At 41.2% G+C, this 22545-nt stretch overlaps 2 protein-coding genes and 1 pseudogene across 2 annotated transcripts; all 3 read right to left on the reverse strand.

Annotated features, from left to right (window-relative positions):
- Positions 1-2978: 2978 nt before the first annotated feature.
- On the reverse strand, positions 2979-4012 carry LOC121055497 (glycine-rich cell wall structural protein 2-like). The gene has a single exon (XM_040528007.1). The coding sequence runs from the start codon at positions 4010-4012 to the stop codon at positions 3185-3187; it is 828 nt and encodes a 275-aa protein (XP_040383941.1). The 3' UTR covers positions 2979-3184.
- Positions 4013-8878: 4866 nt separating this feature from the next.
- LOC102705751 lies at positions 8879-9452 on the reverse strand (annotated as a pseudogene).
- A 5286-nt stretch (positions 9453-14738) lies between these two features.
- On the reverse strand, positions 14739-15422 carry LOC102706039 (glycine-rich protein DOT1-like). The gene has a single exon (XM_006661748.2). It carries the CDS (start codon positions 15420-15422, stop codon positions 14856-14858), a length of 567 nt encoding a protein of 188 aa, XP_006661811.1. The 3' UTR covers positions 14739-14855.
- Between the last annotated feature and the right edge of the window lie 7123 nt (positions 15423-22545).

Here is a 22545-nt window from a genome sequence, read left to right on the forward strand (position 1 = left end):
TCAATAATATATCCAATCTGCAAACCTCATTAAGAGACAAAAGAACAGCCCGGATTGGGAATACCATACAAAAGCTTAGCCTTATTAAGCTGGCTTCCATGAGTTTGACATGGTAGAAGTCGTCCAGTGATTAAAATGAAAAGAATTATCGTGAATACCTCGTGCCCTTAGTCCAGGCATTGGACTTGTGCCTAATATAAAAATGTTGACTGCAAATAATTATAATGCTGATTGGCACTGCTACCAGTGGGGAGCGGCAGCTGATTGGCACAAACCATGTGGCACTCTGACCTTAATTTGCTAATTAAGTTGTTCAGTTAATTTGCTCGCAGAGAGTGGCTTTTGTGTCGTATTATTGCACCATGTTTTCTCGAATACGTGCAGCTCATGTATGTGCCAGCGTGCATGCTCAGATCGATGCCCTGCTAGAGTAGACTGATCGAGCCAAAAGGAGTTCTGCAACGATAGATTACACAGTTTACTTCACGAGGGCGAGGCTAATACGCGCGTACGCACAAGTTAATCGATTAAGGCCGCGTTTGAATGGAGAGATAAGTTAACTTATCTCTGGCACAGAAAACGTAGTAATAGATTAATACATGATTAATTAATTATTAATTATTAAAAAAATATAAAATAGATTAATATCATTTTTTAAAACAACTTTTCTATAGAAATTTTTTACAAAAAATACACCGTTTAGCAATTCGAGAAACATACGCAAAAAAACGAGAGGATAAGTTAACTTGGAGGGAAAGAACGAACGCGGCCTAAGTCACAGTCACACTGCTCCGACAAGGTTTTTACGTACGGTCAAAAAATATTTTTTATAGGCAGGAGTGGTAGCCGGAGACAATAAACCGCCTGCGAAGATGGGGCCCCTCCGGTTTTGTCATTTTCCATCCCACGCAATCATGTCTCCTATAGCACGCATTAATTCTCACTTCTGGGGCAAGTAACAAATGTGCTGGTTTCGGCCCGATATCGATTCATTTCATCGTTTTAAAAGTCTCATAAAAACAAATACAGGTCGGAAAAAAATTGAGTTGGCAAATCCAACAGTGAGTTGAGAAATTCGAATTTTTAATTAGTACAAAGTTTACTAAAGTTTCCCGGGATTTTTCAAATTGAAATCTAACTTTTAGTTGAAAAGACTTTCTGTTACACAATTTTACTCAATTTTAAAACAATTCAGAAAATAACTGCAAAACTTCGCAATATCAAAAAGTTACCCGACTTTTTAATACTCCCCCTGTCCCTAAATATTTAACGTCATTGACTTTTTTATACACGTTTGACTATTCGTTTTATTTAATTTTTTTTAAATATTTAAAGTTATATATATGCATAAAAATATACTTAATAATAAATAAAACGATATAAAAAAATTAGTAATTATGTAAACTTTTTGAATGAGACAAATAGTCAAATATGCATTAAAAGTCAATAGCATTTAGTGACGGGTAGTAGAAATTATAGATAAATTTCCATGGATTCTGGCCACTTAAGGGATAAATTGTTCAAATTGATTTCGGCCCATAAGGCCCATAACAGCGCAGGCCTGCCTCCTCAGCTTCCAACCGCATGGAGAGAAAGTCCGTCACCAATTTTTGTCGTCATGCGCACAGTGCCACGTGGGCGCACCGAATAACCCGCTTGCTCTTAATTGGCAACTAGAAAGAAAGCGTGGCGTTGCCACACGTAATTACAAATGCACCAGTTTAGTTTTTAGTAATGTAACCATAAATTCATAATTAATGCCTTTATTAATTAGTTTTAATAAAGATTGATGTGTTTTAAAGTGTATGACTGTATCTATTGGGTTTATCATTCGCCTAGTATCACCACATTTTAACCTGTGGAATTTTGCCACAAAGATAAGCCAGTCTAATAAGTTAAATATGTTTTTATTGCTCTTGTCAGTATATTGTCAGTATATGTAATGTTGTTTTGCATGCATATGTTTTTATGTAAATTTGTTTATTTAATTTAAAAATATATTTGAAGGAATTCCGAGTAAATTTTATGTATTTTCGGAATGATGAGCTTGGTGTGTTCCTTTTAATTTTAAATATTGCGATGGAGTATAAAGTAATATTTTATATAATGTAAGGGCCTAACTATAAAATTAACAAAACATGCACCAAAGCCCGGTTAGGTGGAGTGGGCAATTGGATTGTGGGTAGCCGGCCCATTCGGACCACTGAGCAAAAGAGATGAGGAACTTTTATTTATTAGCACATTTTTAGGTTTACTACTGCTTAACCATTGGTATTAATTATTTCATAAATAAAATTATATTTATTAAATAGTGAATTTAATATCATCGGGAAGGTTATGAATTTAGATAAATTTAAGTTCATGTTTCCCTCTAATCAGATTAAAAATGAATAAGTTATGCTTATTCAAAGATTCAAATTTAAATTGATTCTAATAATTGTTAAACCGTACTGTTATTAATTAATTATTTAACCATAATTCTTACTCATGGTTACTCATAACCATGACTGACAAGTGGGGCAGGTCGATCTCTCTCAATCTTCTATCTAACGATGACTGACGAGAAGAAAGAGAAGAGAGGGGAGAGGGAAATGGAAAGAAGAGAGGCAGGTTGCAGCTGGCAGCTGCCAGGCAGTGACACGATGGCACACCGCTGGCCAAGTAATCTGCATTGAATTCGGTATTAGAGATTTCTATATACAATCTTATGCCTTTACGATTTGGCACCTTTTATAGTAGCTTCTACGAGCAACACAGTTTCAGCCCATCTGCACAAACTTTTGGCCCATAAAGTTGAAAAATTCGGCCCATATGTACCATTCTCTCATGTGTGTTTGTCTTTTATCCGTCTGTTAATTTTTGTTATACCAATGAATAGTTTAATTAACATGGAATTAGTAACAGTCATAACAATGAAATAAAAAAAAGAGAGGATTCAGTGAAAGATTGCAACAGACAAGAACAAAACATCATGCTTGCATCATTGGCTCATTGCTGGTACGGAGAGTGCCATTACATGCATCATTTTGCATTACAAAATACAAATGATGGAGCCCTCTAAATTATTAAGAACATCCTAATTAAGACGAAGCAGTACAAACCCTAGAAAATTAAGCATGCTCGTGCAGCTGGTAGCCTAAAAATGACGGGACCAATCCATCCATGTCGATAAAATCTACTGGATTTAATGGTATCCGCCGCTACCGGATCCGGCCCCCTTGCCGCTGCCGCTGCCGTACCCGCCGTTCTCGCCGCCGCCGCCTCCGCCGCCGTAGCCGCCGCCCATTCCTGACGCGTAGCCTCCGCCGGAGGAGCCGTCGTTTCCGGCCTCACCGGCGCCGGAGCCGCCTCCCGAGCCAATACCGTAGCTCGGAGCTCCGGCGTCGCCTCCACCTTGTCCGCCGCCGCCGCCAGCGCCGCCACCGACGGCATCGGCGTAGCCGTTGTAGTAGCCACCGCTGGACGGAGCCGGCGCCATCGCTGTCGACGATCCGCTCTCGCCAGCGCCTTGGCCAGCGCCGGAACCGAAGCCATACCCGCTGCCTCCATTAGAGCCGCCACCGCCGCCGCCGCCGCCGCCCTCGCCATCACCGGTAGCATAGCCGCCGCTGCCAATACTGACAGGCCCCGGTGCCGAAGAAGAAGACGAAGAATCGGAGCCACTCGATCCGCGGCCCGCGCCGTAGCCGGAGCCACCGCCGGAGCCGTACCCACCGTTCGTCCCGCCGCCGCCGCCGCCGCCTCCACCAGCGCCGCCTCCTCTGCCGTAGTTCCACATGTTGCCCGAGCCCGAGTACCCACCACTCTCACCGTAACCGCCGCCGGAGCCGTAACCTGACCCGGAGCCCCATCCTCCCTGCGACCCGCCGCCGCCGCCTCCTCCTCCGCCGCCACCACCCCCTCCGCCGGAGAACGTGTCCGAGTACCTGGCTACCCTCGCGGCACCGGTGAAGCCGACGCTCAGGAGGACAGCGAGGCCCAGAGCCACGAGCTTTGGTGTGGCAGCCGCCATGGTATTGTACCGACTGCGTGACCGAGATGAAGTGGGTGGCGATCAGCGGAGAGGTCTCCATGGATATTTATAGCGGCGAACGTCGTGCATGGGATGGCGGCCGGCCTGGCGCGCGAGACATGGGTTTTTACCGGACGTCGTGCACGTATATTGTTTGGGTTTTTAGCGGAAGTATTCTACGTTCGTAGGAGGATATCTCCGTATCTATATCGCATATTATCTAAATAGTTATCAAAGAATTTAAAATATATTTATGAAGATAGATTTATACTAAATATAAAACTCCACAAAAGTTCAAACATGAATTATATAATCCATAACAAAAATAACAAATATGAATGTGAGTATATTATTCAGAGTTTAATTTGTTTTTTCATTATGGATTATAGAAGTAGTCATATTTTACCTGCATGTTTGTGTAGTAATATATCTCATATTGATCTATCTTCATAATTGTTTTCAAATTTTTTTATAACTATTTGGATAACATGTAATAGATAAGAGGACGTCCCCTCTAGAGTTTAAATTCCTCTCTGTTTTCATGAAAAAAACTAAACATTATATTTGTAAAAGGAAAATAATTTATGAATAAAATTTTTATATATGTATTCTTACTAATCTAAAAGGCAATGCTGAAAAATAAACTTCGGTAAAAAAATATTAAAATTAACTCTAAATTTAAAGTTAAAAATTTAAATTTTAGTTTCGAAGCATAAGGATGAGCTAAAAAATAGGGGTGATGATCTTCTTCTACAAGCGGCTTGCATCCATGCGCGACGAAATGGATAAATGGGCGATGACCATCAAGGGAGATTCGATTCGATGATGAGGTTTTCTATTTATATTTTCTCTCTACGAGTCATCAAGAGTGTGAGTCGTTGCGTCCGTTGATTGTTGAGTTGACCAGTTGACTGCATCGATCAAGATGCATGCCTGCATGTGTTATGGAAACTATATATATATATATATTTTTTGTTGGCAATCAATTGATGCCGCGTTGCGTATAAATGATCTCATGTTAATTATTCAGACTATTGTTTCTTCGAAGCCTACTAGTGAGCTGTAGATTCGATCGATTCCCTTCTCATGACACAGATTATTGTTTGGGTGGGCTAGCTTGATCAATGCAGTCAATGCTAGATGTTGCTAGATAAGTATAAACTGCAGCTAATAATTAAACCAGTGCTCTCAGCCTCTTAATTACGTCTTAATTAATGCAGCCAAGGCAGCAGTGACAGTGAGATTAAGTACTCTGGAAGATATATACATATATATCTGCACGTACGCCATGCATTGCATCGCATTATGTTTGGCTGCAATTTGTAGCCCTGACTGGACACAGGTTAATTAACCCCGGCCAGCTCGAAGTGTAGAAATCAAGCCCCGTCGGTCGCTGCAACTCGATCGATCGAGTTGGGACTTGAGAATATATAATTACCTCCTGCTAATAAACGACGACGTCGTGTCACTGCACTGCTGACCACAAGATAGGAGTATTAATTAATTAATTAATCGCTGATTAGCACGAGCCGTGTGCAACCTGGGGATCGATCGATTCAACGCGTCGCCGGCGAGGTCCCAGAAAATTAACCACATTTTGACGTACGGCGTTCGAGATGGCCATACCTCGCCGGGGTTTGTTTTTGTTTAGCTTTTTCTCCTCTGAAAGTGTACTTAACGTGGCCTAATTAAGGCGGCTCGAACGCCGAGGAAGCAGTCAGCGATCGCTGTGCCCGAGTTGACCTCGGGCTTGACATGCTTGCATGTATTCGATTCTGCCAAAATGGATACACGAGGTGCCCCAGAAAAGATGAACAGAGAAGGATTGAAAACGAGCAAGTGCATCTCGGAGGAAGCTAGGTGTGGAAAAACCAAAGGGACTATACTTACAAACGAAAAATTATTTATAAATAAAAAAATTATTTGTGTATTCTTAATAATCTAAAATTAAAAGCCAGAAAATAAACTTTGGTGAAATAACCTAAAATCAACTTCAAGTTTAAGATTGAAAATTTAAATTTTGGCTTCTAAGTATAAGTAGAAACGAAAAGATCGATGAGGCAAAAGATCGTCCAAATCTATCTATCCATCTTGAGCGATGGGAATTTGGGATCCCATCGTTGAAAGTACAGTGAGATGATGATGCCGCAGTAAACAAAGTGGCAACTGGAGAAGATTGAATTAAGCTTTGGTACTTACTAAGCTTTGATTTGGATTTGACAATTAGAAAACAACATATATATGTACGTATGAACTGTGCAATTAAGTCGTAGCAACTAGCGTACGTAAAGCTTCGGTTTGGATGTGTAATTTGGTGATTTGGTCATGGAAGATTCTCTGGTACGGCAGAGAGGTACATCAGCTTGCAATAAGGTTCATTTTTGTACCCACCGTTTGATCTGCGATAAATTAACATTCCACAGCAAATGTTACTCTACAAATTAACAGTACTTTGCTATGGTAATCATTTGTAAATAGAGTGATTAGTTACTGCATATCACAGCTATAGCCACAGTAAATATCTGCACTAACACAGATACATAATCCATGTCCACTTGACCATAGGCGATCGAGGAGACCCATGAAGTTAACGACACATCGGTTTACACACTTCGAGATATATTTGTGGGGTGCCAGTCTGCCTAGCAGGGGCAACGATAACACTCTTTCATGTCGTTGTAAATCTTGGTAACTTTCGCTAATGGTAGTTAAGGGGAATCTAGCTATGGCGAAAGCCTTGATCAGTTAAACTGGTGCTCAGAACGATGACGTCTGCGGGCGCCGTTTTTCTTCTTGAAGGCATTCTTTTCTAGGTTCCCCTTAATCCTTCGGGTGAAAACCCAGTCCATGATTTTGGACGAGCGATGTCAACATCTTTGACGTTGTTTCCTTGTTGGAGGCTTCGCTTTGAAGGTCCTACTTTGCGACTAGTCTGTCTTGTAGTCAACCTCGGCAACGATGACTTGTAGTCAACCTCAGCAACGATGCTTATAGTCGGGCATGGTGGTTTTCTCTCTAGTTATGCTGCCGCCTCCTCGTCCATTTGTCCTAGGTGTTGCCGGTCCTCCCTTGACCGTACAATTCAGGTTGAGCCGGTTCTCCTCAATTAGCAGTGTTCTGTATGGTTTTCGGACCTGGTTTTCCTTATAAACAGGGCCAACTCTCTTCTTCTATGAAATTCCGTCGTTTGTTAAAAAAAAATATATTTGTAGGGGTAATCGTAAGAGCAGTCAGTTAACTGACTCGATCCGTTGGTAGTATCCGTATCAATTTTTAGTGATGTTAATGGCTACTTGTCGATGAAATAATGATGAATCGGGATGATGTTTCGTCCAGCTAGGTTGATACGTATCAGTAAAAACAGAATAGTTATGTCAGTAATTTACACATATTTTTCTGTACAGTATAGTTAGTTTTATTCACGTTATTTGGTTCTTCCAAGCGCTGGACAGATCTAGGAATTAAGAACATAACACACCAAGATGCAACAGGTTCTGCACATCTCAATGCATTAATTGATCAATCCAAAATATAAAAAGAAACAATTGAATAAAATAATGGTCAACTAAAATAACATAATAGACTAGCTTAAACGCACTCAAAATATTGTCAGAGAAAATGTGCACTCAAAGTATTTTTCGAAACAAACACTTCTGCAAATATGATTTTCACGGAGAACCCGTCGATCTACAAATACCCCACATGTAAAAATGATGAAAGCATTGTAAATTAAGCCCGCTTACGAAAATTAATTTTTGCAAGTAGGTGTTGGCCTTGGAGTGCATCACTAGCCACTAACATGCACCCTCTTAGCAAATCATGCAGATTTGGTGACGAAACATGGAAATTAAAGGCCTCCATTCATATGTAATCGTGATTTGTGAGAGACGATCGTCACAATGTCCATTATATTATTAACCGATTTTAACTCTTCTTGGTAAGTTGGTTAAGTGGTGTGAAACATACGCTTAATATCCAAGCGTATATGGGCATATCGGTCATTGTGTTGGGGGCGCGCCAGTCTTTGAAGATATATATACAGCTTGTTCAACTTAATTATTAGAGAGAATTCATTGAAATCATGCGTGCACGGTTTACTGTACGTGACAGGCATTCAGATACTAATATAACCGTGTGGATATGTGCATCAATCAAACAGTCACACGACCTAAACAATCGAGCTGACTATTTGTTTGCTGTTCAAGAGGAAATTGTCCTCTTGATCTCACAATGTGATATTTAGTTACTACCTCTCTGTGTTCCTTGCTCTGTGGTGGATTCTTAGCGGTATGAACCGGGCTCTACTCCTACTCCTACTCGAAATTATACACGTCCTACTGCATTTTGAAGGGATCCACTTTGACACCGTACTATCCTTAAGGCATGCCGAGGTATTCTTCGATATGTGGGCTTCTATACCGATGTAAAAAGATGTAAGAAGTTTTTTTTTTACCGTTCTTATGATGCTGACTTGAGGTACCACATTTTCACGTCCTGGTCCTAGGTTGTTCAAACTAGGACAATTTTACGTTAAAAACATGGTGGTCAAGCATCATAAAAATTTCTCCAAAGATAGGCATAGAACCATCATTCATTCATGTTTAGAGATGACAGCATTGTATACACCTAATGACTGAAGTCCTGATCGATAATTTACCTCGAACCTAAGGTCATAGTAACATAGCACCCTTGAGGTTTGTTGGGTGCTGTAGTGCGGAGCCATGCAATACATTCAAGAAAACAATCCATTTATTAGTTGATCCAAAACAAAATACACTATAAGTTATACAAAAGCAAGTATGTTGAGATAAGAAAAGCTAGGTTGGGGCTAACTCAAATGTAACTAAAGAGAAAAACATAAAATTTCTAAGGGTTTGCATCGCCATAGCCAGATCCACCACCTCCGCCATTACCATTCCCTTTATTTTGACCACCACCAGTGACACCACCGTTGGCATGTGCATTTGCATATGATGGATTTGGCAAGGAGAAACCGCCAACTGCCTCACTGGCTCTAGATCCAATTCCAAAACCAGTCCCATAACCATTAGATCCAATACTACCTCCTCCTTGCCCGCCACCATTTCCACTACCACCTCCACCAGCACTAGCATTACCAGTATAACCTTGATAGTATCCATTACTTATTTGACTAAAGCTTGAGCCAGTATCAAATCCTTCACCATATCTATTACCATTATAGGACGTTGCACCATCACCTCCACCTTCACCACTAGCATGTGCATGGGCTCCTTGTCTGCTTGTAGCCACACCATAACCGTTTTCGGTTCCTGCACCACACCCATTCAGGTACCACCACCATTACCCCCTCCTGAACATGTTCCCTGCGCATTAGCATACCTAGAACTCTAGCAGCATGGGTCAACCCAATGCTCATGAGGACGAAGAAGCTAAGAACTACAAGCTTGGTGGGAGCCATTATGAAATAAGGTAGGGGCTAGATGCAATGGTCGACAAAGCAAAAGAATTGCATGGGTATTTATAGTGCTGGAGGTCCTGCAGAGGTTGTAATATATTACTAACATGCCAACATGATGGAAGTGTCTAGATTGTGAGAGTCAGCGGCCAGGTGTACATAGAGAGTAGTATCTTTTTCCCATTAACCAGATCGAATCTTGAGTTGAGTAACGCAAAATGATGGATTAATTAACTCTGCAATGCTGATCCCAATGGCTGAAGCTAGCTATAGTGGCTGCCTGATCTCTTTGAAGAGCTAAATTATATTGGATATGGCCATATGGGTACATAATTCTGGTTCATTGCTGGCTTTTCTTACAATCATTACAATGTCAAATGCTTACTACAGTTAAGAAGTCCAAATAAAATATATGGCCACAAACTGACATATATTACGGTGTCAAAATATTTATTATGGGCCTTTTTTTTGGCTCTTCAAATACCCATAAAACCAGCTAGACAAATAGGTTTCTTTCCATATTTTTTTTCTTCTCCTCTCCAACAGTTTATTCACTAGTCTATAGGAGTACAAATATGACAGTACGAGCCTCCATGTGCAGTCTCGAACTCTTTGTTGCCTCTTCTTTTTCACCCATAAAACCGTCTTTAGTTGGTAACGGCAGAGGAACGCAGAATAAAACAACTGTGTAAAACCGTGATTTTTGCAGTTATTTACTATAGCAACGGTACGAATTATTGATTTATAGTACCAGTACCAAATTACTGTCTGTTATATCATGTAACAAAAGCGCGGGACGTCGATCTGGATATACTAGTATTATACATTATCATAGTGTGAAAGCAGAGCAGGGGCAAAACAGAGGAGCTAAATACAACTAAGAACATCTCCAGCAGCATAGCTATTTAGCTCTCCAAGCTAAAATTTAGTAATTTTGGTCAAAAAATACACTCCAACAAACTTACTAACCGAGTGATCAAGCTATTTGGCTGGCCAAACTAGTCCCTCAACTACCAAAGCTGACCAGCCAAACCAAGATTGCCATCTGTGGGCCCCACGCGTGCAGCCCGCACTGCAACTCTCCCACCCAGCCACAGATCACATCCATCCTCCAGGCCAGATCGCATCCCACCCACCCGCAGTCCGGTCGCCGCCGTCGTCCAGTCTCCATCACCGTCCCGCCAAGCCACCTCTGTCGTCCGATCACCATCGCAGTTCGGCCAAGCCGCCGCCGTCGGTCGCCATCGCCTGGTGGAAAAACCGAGACCGTCGCCGCGGAGGCCGTTGCCGTCCGCGTGCACCATCACTCCGGCCCACCCCCCTTTCCACCCCACACGCGCCGCGCTGCTCTGGGTCAGCTGCCGTGTCGCCTCCCACGTCGGTGTTGTCGTTGAAAATAACAATCAACGGTCATACACGTAGGCCTGGGAATTAATCTTAGACCATTCCAGTGCAGGATCTAATTCTTAGAGATACCGGTCGTGCCAGTCAGTTTGATCCTGTAGCTGACAAGATATAATATAGAAAAAGTAGTTAACCCTGAATTCGCTATCGGCCGGATACCGATACCGCTCCAGGACCCTAGCCGATAGACCAGACGATTGGCTTTGCAGGAATTTCATGATAACATGTAAAATATGCTCAATCGGCTGAGTCAGAAGCAGGATAAACACCAGATAAGTCAACCAGCAAACTAATCTCAAAAGATCAGACCCAACCGAGATAGTTTTAAGATTACTCGGCCGATCGGACCGCTCCAACATTTATCATCCACTAAATTGTTAGCCGACGTAAGACTAAACATGGAATTTATACAATAAACTAGAACATGCATACTAATTATTCGCATAAAACAACATTAACCGACCACATGTATGCCCATACCAGATCTAGAAGATAGAACCTAATCGAGACAATACAGATCTAAGCATAACCACGCATGATATCAGATAAATATCATAGCATATGAATAATAAGATAACAAAGCCGCATAATCCACCAACCAATCTATTAAACTCAGCCGATCAGACAAACCTCTATAGCTAGATCGCACCAAACACATAGATCAGACTTAACCGAGACAGTATGCGACCCAGCGCGATATAACCACAGAGACACGAAGACCAGCAAGATTAATAAACCAGTCAATGAATTAGTCAAGATAACGCTAGCTAGAACTCCAGCAGCAAACCCTCGCAGGCCCCTAATCGAATCTGATAACATGAATCAAGCAAACCTAATTGATCGGACCAAACCGAGACAGAATTAGATCAGCAAGACTCACGCGAACAGATCAGACATAAGAACTTACGAGAACTTGATCGAGAACTACCATTGCCTTAAACCAAAACAAATCAAAACAATGATAGAACTCAGAAGATCGGATACAACCAAGACGGTTCTGTCTTAATTGATCGACGGGTTTTGACGAACTAGAACTTACATTGCGAAGCTGACAAACCCCGCGTCGAAAGCTAAAGCAAGTCGATAATTTGAGGCGATGCGCCAAGTTCAATTGATCGAGCGATGATTTACAAAGACCCCAGGCACTTATATTTATAGCCACGGGAAATAACTAACCAGATAAGAATCCGCTACTACCTAACTTTACATTATTCGGACTCTAATTAAATAACAGAATCCTAAACAAACCTTGAGTTAAATCCTAATTAATCTACACGGACTCACGGTTAACTACCGAACTTATCTCCAGGCTTTGGGCCCAATCGGACTCCTATTCTTGTCCGATTCGAACTCTATCGGCTGCAACCCTTTTGCGTCCAGCTTCCTATTCCCAGCCGATTCAAGCTTCCTGTTCCCAGCCGATTCAATATTTAACCGTGTTTCAATCAATAACGCCCATTTGCCAAAATCTAGCATTAACAGCTGGCCACCGCGCCGCTCCGGGCGTCGCCTCCCTGCGTCGCATTTTCTGGCGCCGCGCTGCTGCTCTGGACGCCTCCATGTGTCAGGCTGACCTCTGTGCCGCTCTGGGCACCACCTACCCGCCGTTGCGCATGCTGGCGGCCACGCTGCACCGGCCGCCACGCCGCCGTCTGCTTCGCTGCCTGCCAAGAGAAAGAGAAGAGAAGAGAAAGAGAAAGAGAAAAGAAGAGAGAGAGAGGGAGGAGAGAAGGAGATGGGGAGAGAGAAGGATGCTGACACGTGGGGTCCCGACCTCATAGATTGAAAATACAGAGGATGGATGGATAGACCGTTGGAGCAGAAAACAAATTTGACTTGTTAAAAAAATAGAGAGCGACCAAATAGACATTTGAAAAGTCAAATTTAGAGAGACCGTTGGAGATGCTATAATTTGCCGAGGTGGACAGCGGATTGGACTTTGGAGCCAGCAGCCGCCCAGATTCTTTCGTGGGTTGAGGGGCCTAGTTTGGATGTTGGGTCCACAATCGCGCTTGCCTCGGCCTGCCTTCGCTTGGCCCATGGACTCCGCTCGCGACCGCCAACAAGCCGAGTCCACTTCACACGCACGCGCCCAAGGCCCACGTGACTGATGGCCCTTCTCTCTCTCGCCAATAGCATGCATGTCGCCGTTGTCCGACGCCCCTATCCGCGTGGCCCTCCCTACACATGCCTACACCAGCACCAACGGCGTGCCGACGTCGCGCCGCACTGACCTTTGCATCGGCCACCCACCAGGGCACCACCATTGTCGCTACCACCTTTCGCCAACACTAGCCAGCTGAATCAAGCTCAGGTTGGCTCCACCACTAGGGATGAAATCGGTTCGGAATCTTTCCGGATTCCGGACCAGTTTTTGGAAATGGAAAACGTAGGTCGGAATTTTTTCGAAATTTACCGGAAACGGAAACGGATTCGAAATTTTTTTCCTCGGAAACGGAAACGGTAAGGGCACTATCGGTCGGAAATCGGAATCGGTCGGAATATTTCCAGAATTTTTCTCGGAAAATTTTCGAACTTTTTCTACAGGCCTATATGACATAAATTCAAAATATCAACAAAAATGACCCAGACTACTCTAGCAAGTTAGCCTTAAGTCCTTAATAAAAAAACATATAAAATCACTTTACTTTGTATCAACTTGTATGATACATATTTTATTTTATAATATCATATGTAAACTTTTATAATAATCTGCGTGATTTGTATTTACTATAATAATTTATAAATTATAGCCTTTATTTGGTATTTAGACAATCATTAACAAGGTGACTTATGATAATGGTAAAAATATTGTGGTTAGTTGCTAATGTTTGAAATTGATCTACTGTTTTAGAAAAAAATTGAAACCTCGGTTTAAGAGTTTTTATAATACGATAAATATCTGTTACCGTATCCGCTCCGATTCGAATTCGAGCCGTTTTCGTATTCAGTAATATTCGATTCCGTTTTCGTATCCGAGGTTTCTGATTTCGGTTCCGAAAAAATATGGAAACGAAAAGGTAAAGGTGGCTTCCGACCGTTTCCGATCCGTTTTTATCGCTATCCACCACTCGCCATTGGCTGCGTTTGTTTCAGCCTCTCCAGCTGTACTAATCCTCATTTCCCATTAGCACGTATTTCATGCGAAATTTTTTAATATAGAAATTATTTTAAAAGATCAAATAAATCTATTTTTTAAATTTTAATGAGTAACACTTAACTAATTACATACTAACTATATTTATCGTTTTTCGTGCAGCTAATTGGTTGACGTAACTCTCACCTTTGAACGCAGCCATTGTCGCCACTCTTTTTATTCTCACCTCTTCCATCGGTGGCGGTGAGCCCCTAGCCTTCTCTTCTTTCTTGCGCCATGGCCACCACCACCTTCCGCTCCTCCCTAACCCATCCACGCCCTCTGCTGCTCCTATGGTCGCTAGCGGCAACCAAACGCCACCGGTTTAACCCGAACACCGTTGCCGTCGTTAGGTGATGATGTTTTTTTCCACTGTGCGAAACCATTTCTTTTTCTAAAGAAAACAATCAAGTTCTAGTATAAAATTGAGCTGGCACTAGCAGTAGTAAATTGACCCGCTCGTCTTAATTCTTCAAACCACATGTGTATTTCAAGGGATCCTGGTTCGCAATCTATGTAGTCTTAAAGCATGTGGTGGTAGTCTTAAAAAAATTGGACATATGGATCCAAGTGTACAGATAGAATCATGAAAACAAGATTCGGAGACAACACCATATAAACCTCATCACATATGTTAGGATTCAAATATCATTGTGACATAGTTCTCGCATCTGTTGTTGAATTCTAAAAGTGATACATTATCTAAAATTCCTTCCACATGGGGAAAGGAGCCCTTTATTAGTTGCTCCCTAATACATCAAAGGATAAAATCAAAACAAAACAAATACTACGATATCAAGGTGAAACAAATAAAAGACTGCATGGGCTCCAACGTAAATTTAGTTGACACCAAAGAACGGAAAATTTTAAGGGCTGGCGTCACCATAACCAGATCCACCGCCACCGCCGCTGCCACTCCCACCACTTTGGCCACTACCGGTACCACTGCCATTGCCACCTGCATATGCGTTTGCATATGGTGGGGACGGTGAAGGGGCACCACCGTCTGCCTCACCAGCTCCAGACCCACTGCCACTGCCAGTCCCGTAACCGCTGGATCCAGCAACGCCTCCAGCTTGTCCACCACCGGCGCCTCCACCACCACCTCCAGCGCTTGCACTCCCACCACCTGTGCTCATCTGGCCAGAGCTTGAACCAACGCCAGCTCCAGAGCCATATCCAGTACCATTGTACTGCGATCCACCGCCACCCCAGCCGCCTCCTCCAGCGGTGGCGTGGACTCCTTTTCCACTCTGGCTAACTCCATAACCATTCCCATTCCCCACACCGCCGCCATTCACAGAGCCCCCACCCTCGCCTCCTCCCGCACCTGATCCCTCGGCACTGGCGTATCTAGACACCCTTGCAGCATTGGCCAATCCAATGCTCATGAGGACAGCAAAGCTAAGAGCTACAAGCTTTGTTGCAGCCATTTTGAGCTTAGCTAAGTGTGCTTGGATGGGATGGAAGGCAAAGCAAGGGTTGCTTGGGTATTTATAGTGCTGGATGGAGGTTTTGCAAGCTTTTTTTTTTTTATCTTAGTGGCATGACAGCATGCCAAGATGGAAGTGACCAGAGTATGGCGAGTTGGTGAGATATGTAACTAGGTCTAGGCGTCTAGCTAGCTGTTGCTAGTTAAATTTATTTTTACTGTACACCGGATCCAATCTTGTTTGACTCTCACAAAACTTACTAATTAACTGAATGTGATTCTCATTTCGAATCTCTTAAGGTGGCAAGTTCTGCCTCTCTTTCCAATGCATGCTTGGCTACTAGGCAATTAATTCAAGTACGTACTTACATATGATTGAGGACCTCCATATGATTTTAGAAGCTGTATATAATTCGAGTAGTACAGCTTGCTAGTCTCGTAATTTGTGTCTCATCTCCATTAGCTAATGATATAATCCTTCATTTGATCTTTCAAAAAAAAAATCCTCGAACTCCAAACCGGGTATATATGCACATATGAACTCATTTAGTAGATAAGTTCTTATGTGTTAGCTAGGAACGAATCAATTGGTTAATTACTAGCTAAATCAAATTTGAAAAGAAAAACAATATATATATATATGTAACGTCAAAACTTGAGATCGAGATCTCGTAGGAGTATATGGCAAGCATCAATCTAACGCTCAAGAGAGACACCAGTTAATGTCACCATATATTACGAATAATAATTCATCGGGGGTACCACTTTAAATTAATCTCGATCTGTTGCTACATTTAACGATGAGCAGATCGATGCGTGGCCTGATTAATGGAGGATCATGTGTGTCCTGATCTGGAGATTCCACAAGAAAGATGAGTACCTTGATGCTGCTAGCTATATATTCGTATTTGACCATCCAATATTTCACCCGTTATGGGGTTAATTAATTACAGCTGAATGAACCGATTTCCAATAGGTTCCTTCCTGATCAGTCGATCCAATGCACAGTTAAAAATTAACTCATCGTCAGTACTGCCAGTTTACCATAGTAATTATATGACAGTGAGCTGCTTAGTCAATTAGATCGATCTGGTTCAGTACTAGCTCCATTATGGGTGTGAAAACTGAAATGGATTAATGTACAGCAGGCCAAGAGGTATATACGCAGGATTATTGCAGGCGACGACGTAGATGTCTGTACGTAACGTACATAGGTACACTGAATTACTGAGTTACTGACACACACACACACCGTACTACGTACAATGAAGAAAAAACTTGCCAGATACTTACTATGAAATTAGTATATTTAGCAGGTGAAGGTTAAAATTAATCTGACAAATCTAGCCATGAATAAACTGTATGTAGCAAAAAAAAAACCCTCCAACAAATGTTTATATATGAAAATATATATCATGAAATTAGAATGCTAGATCATGCCGACGAGGTATCCATAGCAACGAACGAATAGGTGCATCAGTGACTAGTTGACTAGTGATGATTTGAAGCAAGTTGATCCAGAGATTAATTCATGCTAACCTACGCGATCGACGACCTGCATGCCGACAGGCTAGGTTTACGCATCAACTTGCCTGCCTGGGTTTATTATTATTAATTATCTGCAAGTCAACGTGTGCAGGAGAGGCTAGATGCTTCTCCTAATCAAGTTATATCAGTCCTGAGGCCTACAAATACATATAATATACAAAATAAACAATTGATTCCAAGTGTGCATACAGTAAAAGGAATTGTCTAATGCCATACACTAGCTTAGGTTGTACTCCCGATGATTCGAAATAACTTATGTTTTATGTTTACAAGTAAAATTAAATTTTAAAGCTTAAATCTAGAGTTGAGTTTAGAGTTTTTTATTACAATTTATTTCAGTGTTTGTTTTTAGATATTTTATGCACAAATTATTTTTTTATCGTTAATAAGTCATTTTGCTTATGCTTATAATAAAAAAAAGACATGGATTATTAACTATTTAGTTTGTGTAGTGATAATAGCTAGTATTTATTATACAAGCTTGAACTTTCAAAGCACCTCACATTTAGTAGTACGTATTAGAGACGGCTAAAATGACTTATTTTTGGCGTGCAAGGGAGCAAGTGTTTTCAGTTTCACCTTGAACTAAAAAATCAGTTGTCCCTATATTTTCAGCCTTGGTTTTTAGATCACTAAGAATACATATATAAAAGTTATATTCATATTCATAAATTTGCTGCTTTTTAAATAGAAAAATTAAACAATCACCCCAGTAGTTTCTCTACCTTCATATTTTAAATAAGATAAAGAAAATGTAACCTATATTGTACACTGATTTGGATTGAACTATAATCATATTATTCTCTTAGTGTGTTGACCTAATTAGTTGACATCCACATCAGCAAAACGTTCTTGAGAGAAGCACCATTTATGGCGATAGGCCGTGGGTGAATGAATTTGTTCACTAGGTTTTAAATCAGGGTGCGTACAAATATGGTTTGTGTAAATTTCTAGTTTGTACAAAAGAAAACATGTATAATAGGGGTTTGAACAAGTGAAAATCACCAAAAAATTATATTAAAAGTATAGAACCACTCGGGAGGATGTCATTTGTCCAGTTTTGATAGTTAAGGGCAAAAACTAACATATATTTTTGCTCAGCACGGAAAATTAATTTTGAGAAGAGTTTGAGTGCCAAAGCCTATTTTTCACCCTAAATTTTCAGATCCAGTAAAATTTGTACATTTAACCTTATATCATGCACTAATACAGAACACCTCAACCATGATACCCCACAACCGTGACTTCCCATCAATGTCGGTTAACTAAAATCAGCAATGATGTGGGGTTATCAGTACCATTTTCTTATATCAATCGGCATTGTGCCAGATTTTTATTTTTGACCAACCGGCACGAAAAAACATATATCAATGCTAGTTTTATACAAGAACTTGCACAAAAAAGCTGGTCAAGCTGAGCCAAACCAATTGAGTAACGATGAAGCTTAATGTAATTGATCTTTTTTTTTCTTCTTCTTTCTCCCCTCCACAGGCAACAAGCATGTTGCCCTACTCTCAACGAGCGGTGTCATCCAACGTCCCCTCTCCCCGCCACTAGTGCCACATCATCAGCCAGCAATGCCAAGCATGCTAGATCTGGCGACCCTAGCCTCTCCACCAGTGGATCTAACTGAAGAGTGAGGAAGCAACTCTCTACCAATCTAGTATCGGTGTAACTTCTAGTGAAGCAAATGGCTGATCGTGTAGTGTCCAATATGGCCAAGAATTAAGAAGTAACTCACGATAGGGGTGGAGCTTCAATACATTAACCAATAATAGCCTCTTCTCCAACATTATCGAGGGCATTGGACCCGTTCCCCCACTCCAAAGGCAAGGTGACAAAGATCTACTTGACAACATATTCCTCCCCTACCTCGGCACGGTAACTACTGTAGACGAGGAATGAGAAGGGGTTCAGAGGGTTTGCGATGGATTGAGGGACCTCAGCACCCCCACTAGTGGATCCGGCAACCCTATACCAAGTATGTAGGAGATGGAGCAAAGTAGACAACTCAAGGGATACCAATGATGACCACGTTTAGGTGACAATGATGGTAGCCGAGCAAGTTCTATAGTTGTGGTGGAACATCCATCAAAGTGTCCTTGATCTATGATGTTAATTTGAATTTGTGAGTTGCTGATTTGTGATTTGTCATTCGTGAGCGTTCTTGATCTATGTGTTGGGGATGTTCTAACAATAAGTGTTATGATTTGTCAAGCTGACTCACGATGAAGCAGAACCTATACTCACCCACTCTTCAGAGAGGTCGGGCCACCCCAACCACTCTGTGAGTAAGGTACCTCACCCCTTAGGCATCGGCCATCCTCCAAGGGGTGTAGGGCCATCCCAGACACCCCTACGGCCGAGCTAGGCACTTTAACCCTTTGTTGGTCGATCCCTTTTACCACAGTGTCTCGGATGTGATTGCTACATAAGACTAATTAATGTGATGAGGGAGCTACTGTACACCGTAACTATTGACGGGACTAATGGGATTGGACAAGAGATTCTCTTAAGAGTACCAGAAGAACAAGAAAAATATAGCCATGTTTGAGAAAAGGAAGAGTCCTAGTTTGAGCTCCCACCTACATGTCTTCCACCACATATCATACAAATATAAGAGTATGGTATTTCACCTCTGCACCGCCTGAACCTATATAATCACCTTGTTCATGAAATTTCTTTCTTGCCATCCTTCTCCTCCACCACTACTACACCACACTGTCCATAACCCGCGGTTTTTCCGGTGCTCCCTAAACCAAACACGAAAAGGGGCCTCTCCCTAAACCAAACACGAAAAGGGGCCTCTCATGATCCCTTGCTTGAGGAGCTATCCTCTGACATGAGTCATTATAGATGTGACATGCACTTGTCATATCCACCTATAGATAAAAACTATCAGAAATTAATGGCATTATTATTTTTTAGAAAAAAATGATTGAATTTTTTTATATTTATGAATTTAACTATTTGGTGTCAACTTCATTAACAATTTGTTTGTTTAAGAAAACTAAACTGTAGAAACGGAAATGGTAGGAAAACTTATTGTTTTTATATTAGTTTTCAAAAACGGTATCATACGTCCTGTGTTTAACTCTAGAGTTGGCACAGATCAGTACTGCTCATATTTTTTTTTCCTGATTTAATCTTAACGTATCGTATATGTATATGTGATTGAGTGATCGATATACCTAAGCTTCATTAAATTGAGGTTAGTCTCCACGCGTGAGTGTCGTGGTGATTGTTTGGTTGTTCTGTGAATAATCAAACGATATATTTGTAAGCGAAAAATAATTTATAAATAAAACTTTTATATACATATTGTTAGCGATTTAAAAGCTAAAAGCTAAAACTGAAAATAAACTTCAATAAGAAGACCCAAAATCAACTTAAAATTAAAAACCAAAAATTTAAATATGACTTATAAGTATCAACATAAACGAAGCGACGGGGTCCGAGCAATGAAAAGGAGCACGGGTAGAGTAACCCAATATATATTGTGGGCCTGAGGCTCTGGAAACCGCTCTAGATTGCTAAATCCTCCTACATGGCCTCTGAGTTGGGTCGGATGCTGCCCAATGCAGCCAGTTTTGGGCTGCCTCGATTGAGCAATCTGAGTTATCAGTTTTACACACCTGAGCCGAGCCTGATTAAGATGGATTGCCGGCCCAGTTGTATAAATATTTTCTTGTAACTGACTGTCTTTCGTATATACCCTCGTTCTTCTCGACCAGAACATACAATTCCAATCAGGGTTCACCTTGTATACCGCGCGTTAACTGCCGTGGTGTAATTGGATGAATTTATCCAAATTAATTTTTTAAAAAAGATTAATTAATCAAAGTATTACACAAATTCTATTGCTATCTAGCCAGCAAAGTTTACTTCATACTGAGGCTCCATCGAAATTGAAAAACCAAAAAAAGAGAGAAAATATGGGTGAGGGATGATTTCTATGTTACAATCATTTTCGTAGAGATATCCACAGCTTTTCACGACTTTTACTACATTTTACAATTAGTTTTCCAATTTTTTCATTGATGTTTCGATACAACGTACGTGGTTACTGCACCTTACCGTGTGGTAACCGTGGCTCATCGTTTGTTACGCGAAGCTCAAAATTTTAAATTGAAATTTTGAAATGTGAGTTTATTGTTGTTACCACGCGAAAAATGCCTTAACTCCATCTAACCCACCCCCACTCCCTAAGGACTTATTCGGTTAATCCCTACCATGGTATCATGGTAGTAGGATTCAAGAGAATTTGAAAAAGATTTATTCCACATTTATTGTGATGTGAAAGTATTCCCGCTCAATCCTGTCCAATCCGTTTCTCTTCGAGAATAACCGAGCAGGGCCTACGCGAAACCTGGTTCCAATATCAAAATTGTCAGCAGCCCAACGGAATCGGTATGATGTTGTAAGTAAAGCAATATGCGTATTAATTAACAAATTACCTAATCACTTTTGTTTTCTCTCACAGTAGTACAGGAATAAGAACACCTGCACCCCTTCCCATTAACCTCAAGATCAATGTTGCAGAAGTACACAATAGGCATAGAGAGATGTATATATGGCAGAGCTATATATTGATTAGATATATTATTGAATACATCATTAATTCACAGGCATCTCACCATGCCCTCTATATAAGTTTTAGGAGGAGATAACGATTTATCCGTACTTCGATTCGTATTGGTCCCTATGAAAATATATTATCTCTTCAGATGATAAGATTCCATAACAGATCCCATCCCTAACATGTGTGAGAATTTTGTATTTGAAATATTATAAGACATTTAATTATTCGGGAAGGATATGTATTATTCACTGTGGCCGAGTCTGAGACTGAAACCCTCTATCATGGCATTTCACAATCCCAACAACATTTTGTTCTTGAGTTTAAACTTACCAAATTTCACCATAAACCGAATAACTGGAACCTTGCAGTTATAAAATTAATCATTTCCTAATTCATGTGTTGTATTTCATTGATTCTTAATGATCCAAGATATCAGCAAATTCATCAATGTATACATTGGATGAATTTCTATTCATTAATAACTTCTACAAATAATTTATAAAGCAACAAAGAATTCACACCAACGGCAACAAAAAAACCTAGCCGTTGACCACAATCTCCTCAATCTGTGAGAGAGATGCAAAGGCATAGAGGTAAAGAAGGGAAGATCATAGTACCTGCGGTGGTTGACCTAGTTCATACCTTTCTCACCGTATTGGAGACTTGGAGTAGACCATATACGACATATTTTGAGGAGGTTGTGGTAGGATGAACCACCAATCCCCTTATCACATGCCACTGCCACCCATCCAACACATAGCTCTGAAAACATATCTAGTTGATATGATGGCTAACATTCTTGTCAGTGGTGTCAGCCTTCTGTACTTGATACAAACAGATCTAGCGGATTCAACACTTCCGAGGCCAGATTTGGCAAATCTAATAGGCGATGCTGTTTCCAGTGGCTTGGCCTCCTGCCTCCACATGCAGCCTCTGAGCCATTGCTAGTGGCTTGGCCCCCGAGTTTCCATGAGAGAGATAGATACAAAGTGAG

Source organism: Oryza brachyantha, chromosome 10 (genome assembly GCF_000231095.2).
Source record: "Oryza brachyantha chromosome 10, ObraRS2, whole genome shotgun sequence".
Taxonomy (NCBI): domain Eukaryota; kingdom Viridiplantae; phylum Streptophyta; class Magnoliopsida; order Poales; family Poaceae; genus Oryza; species Oryza brachyantha.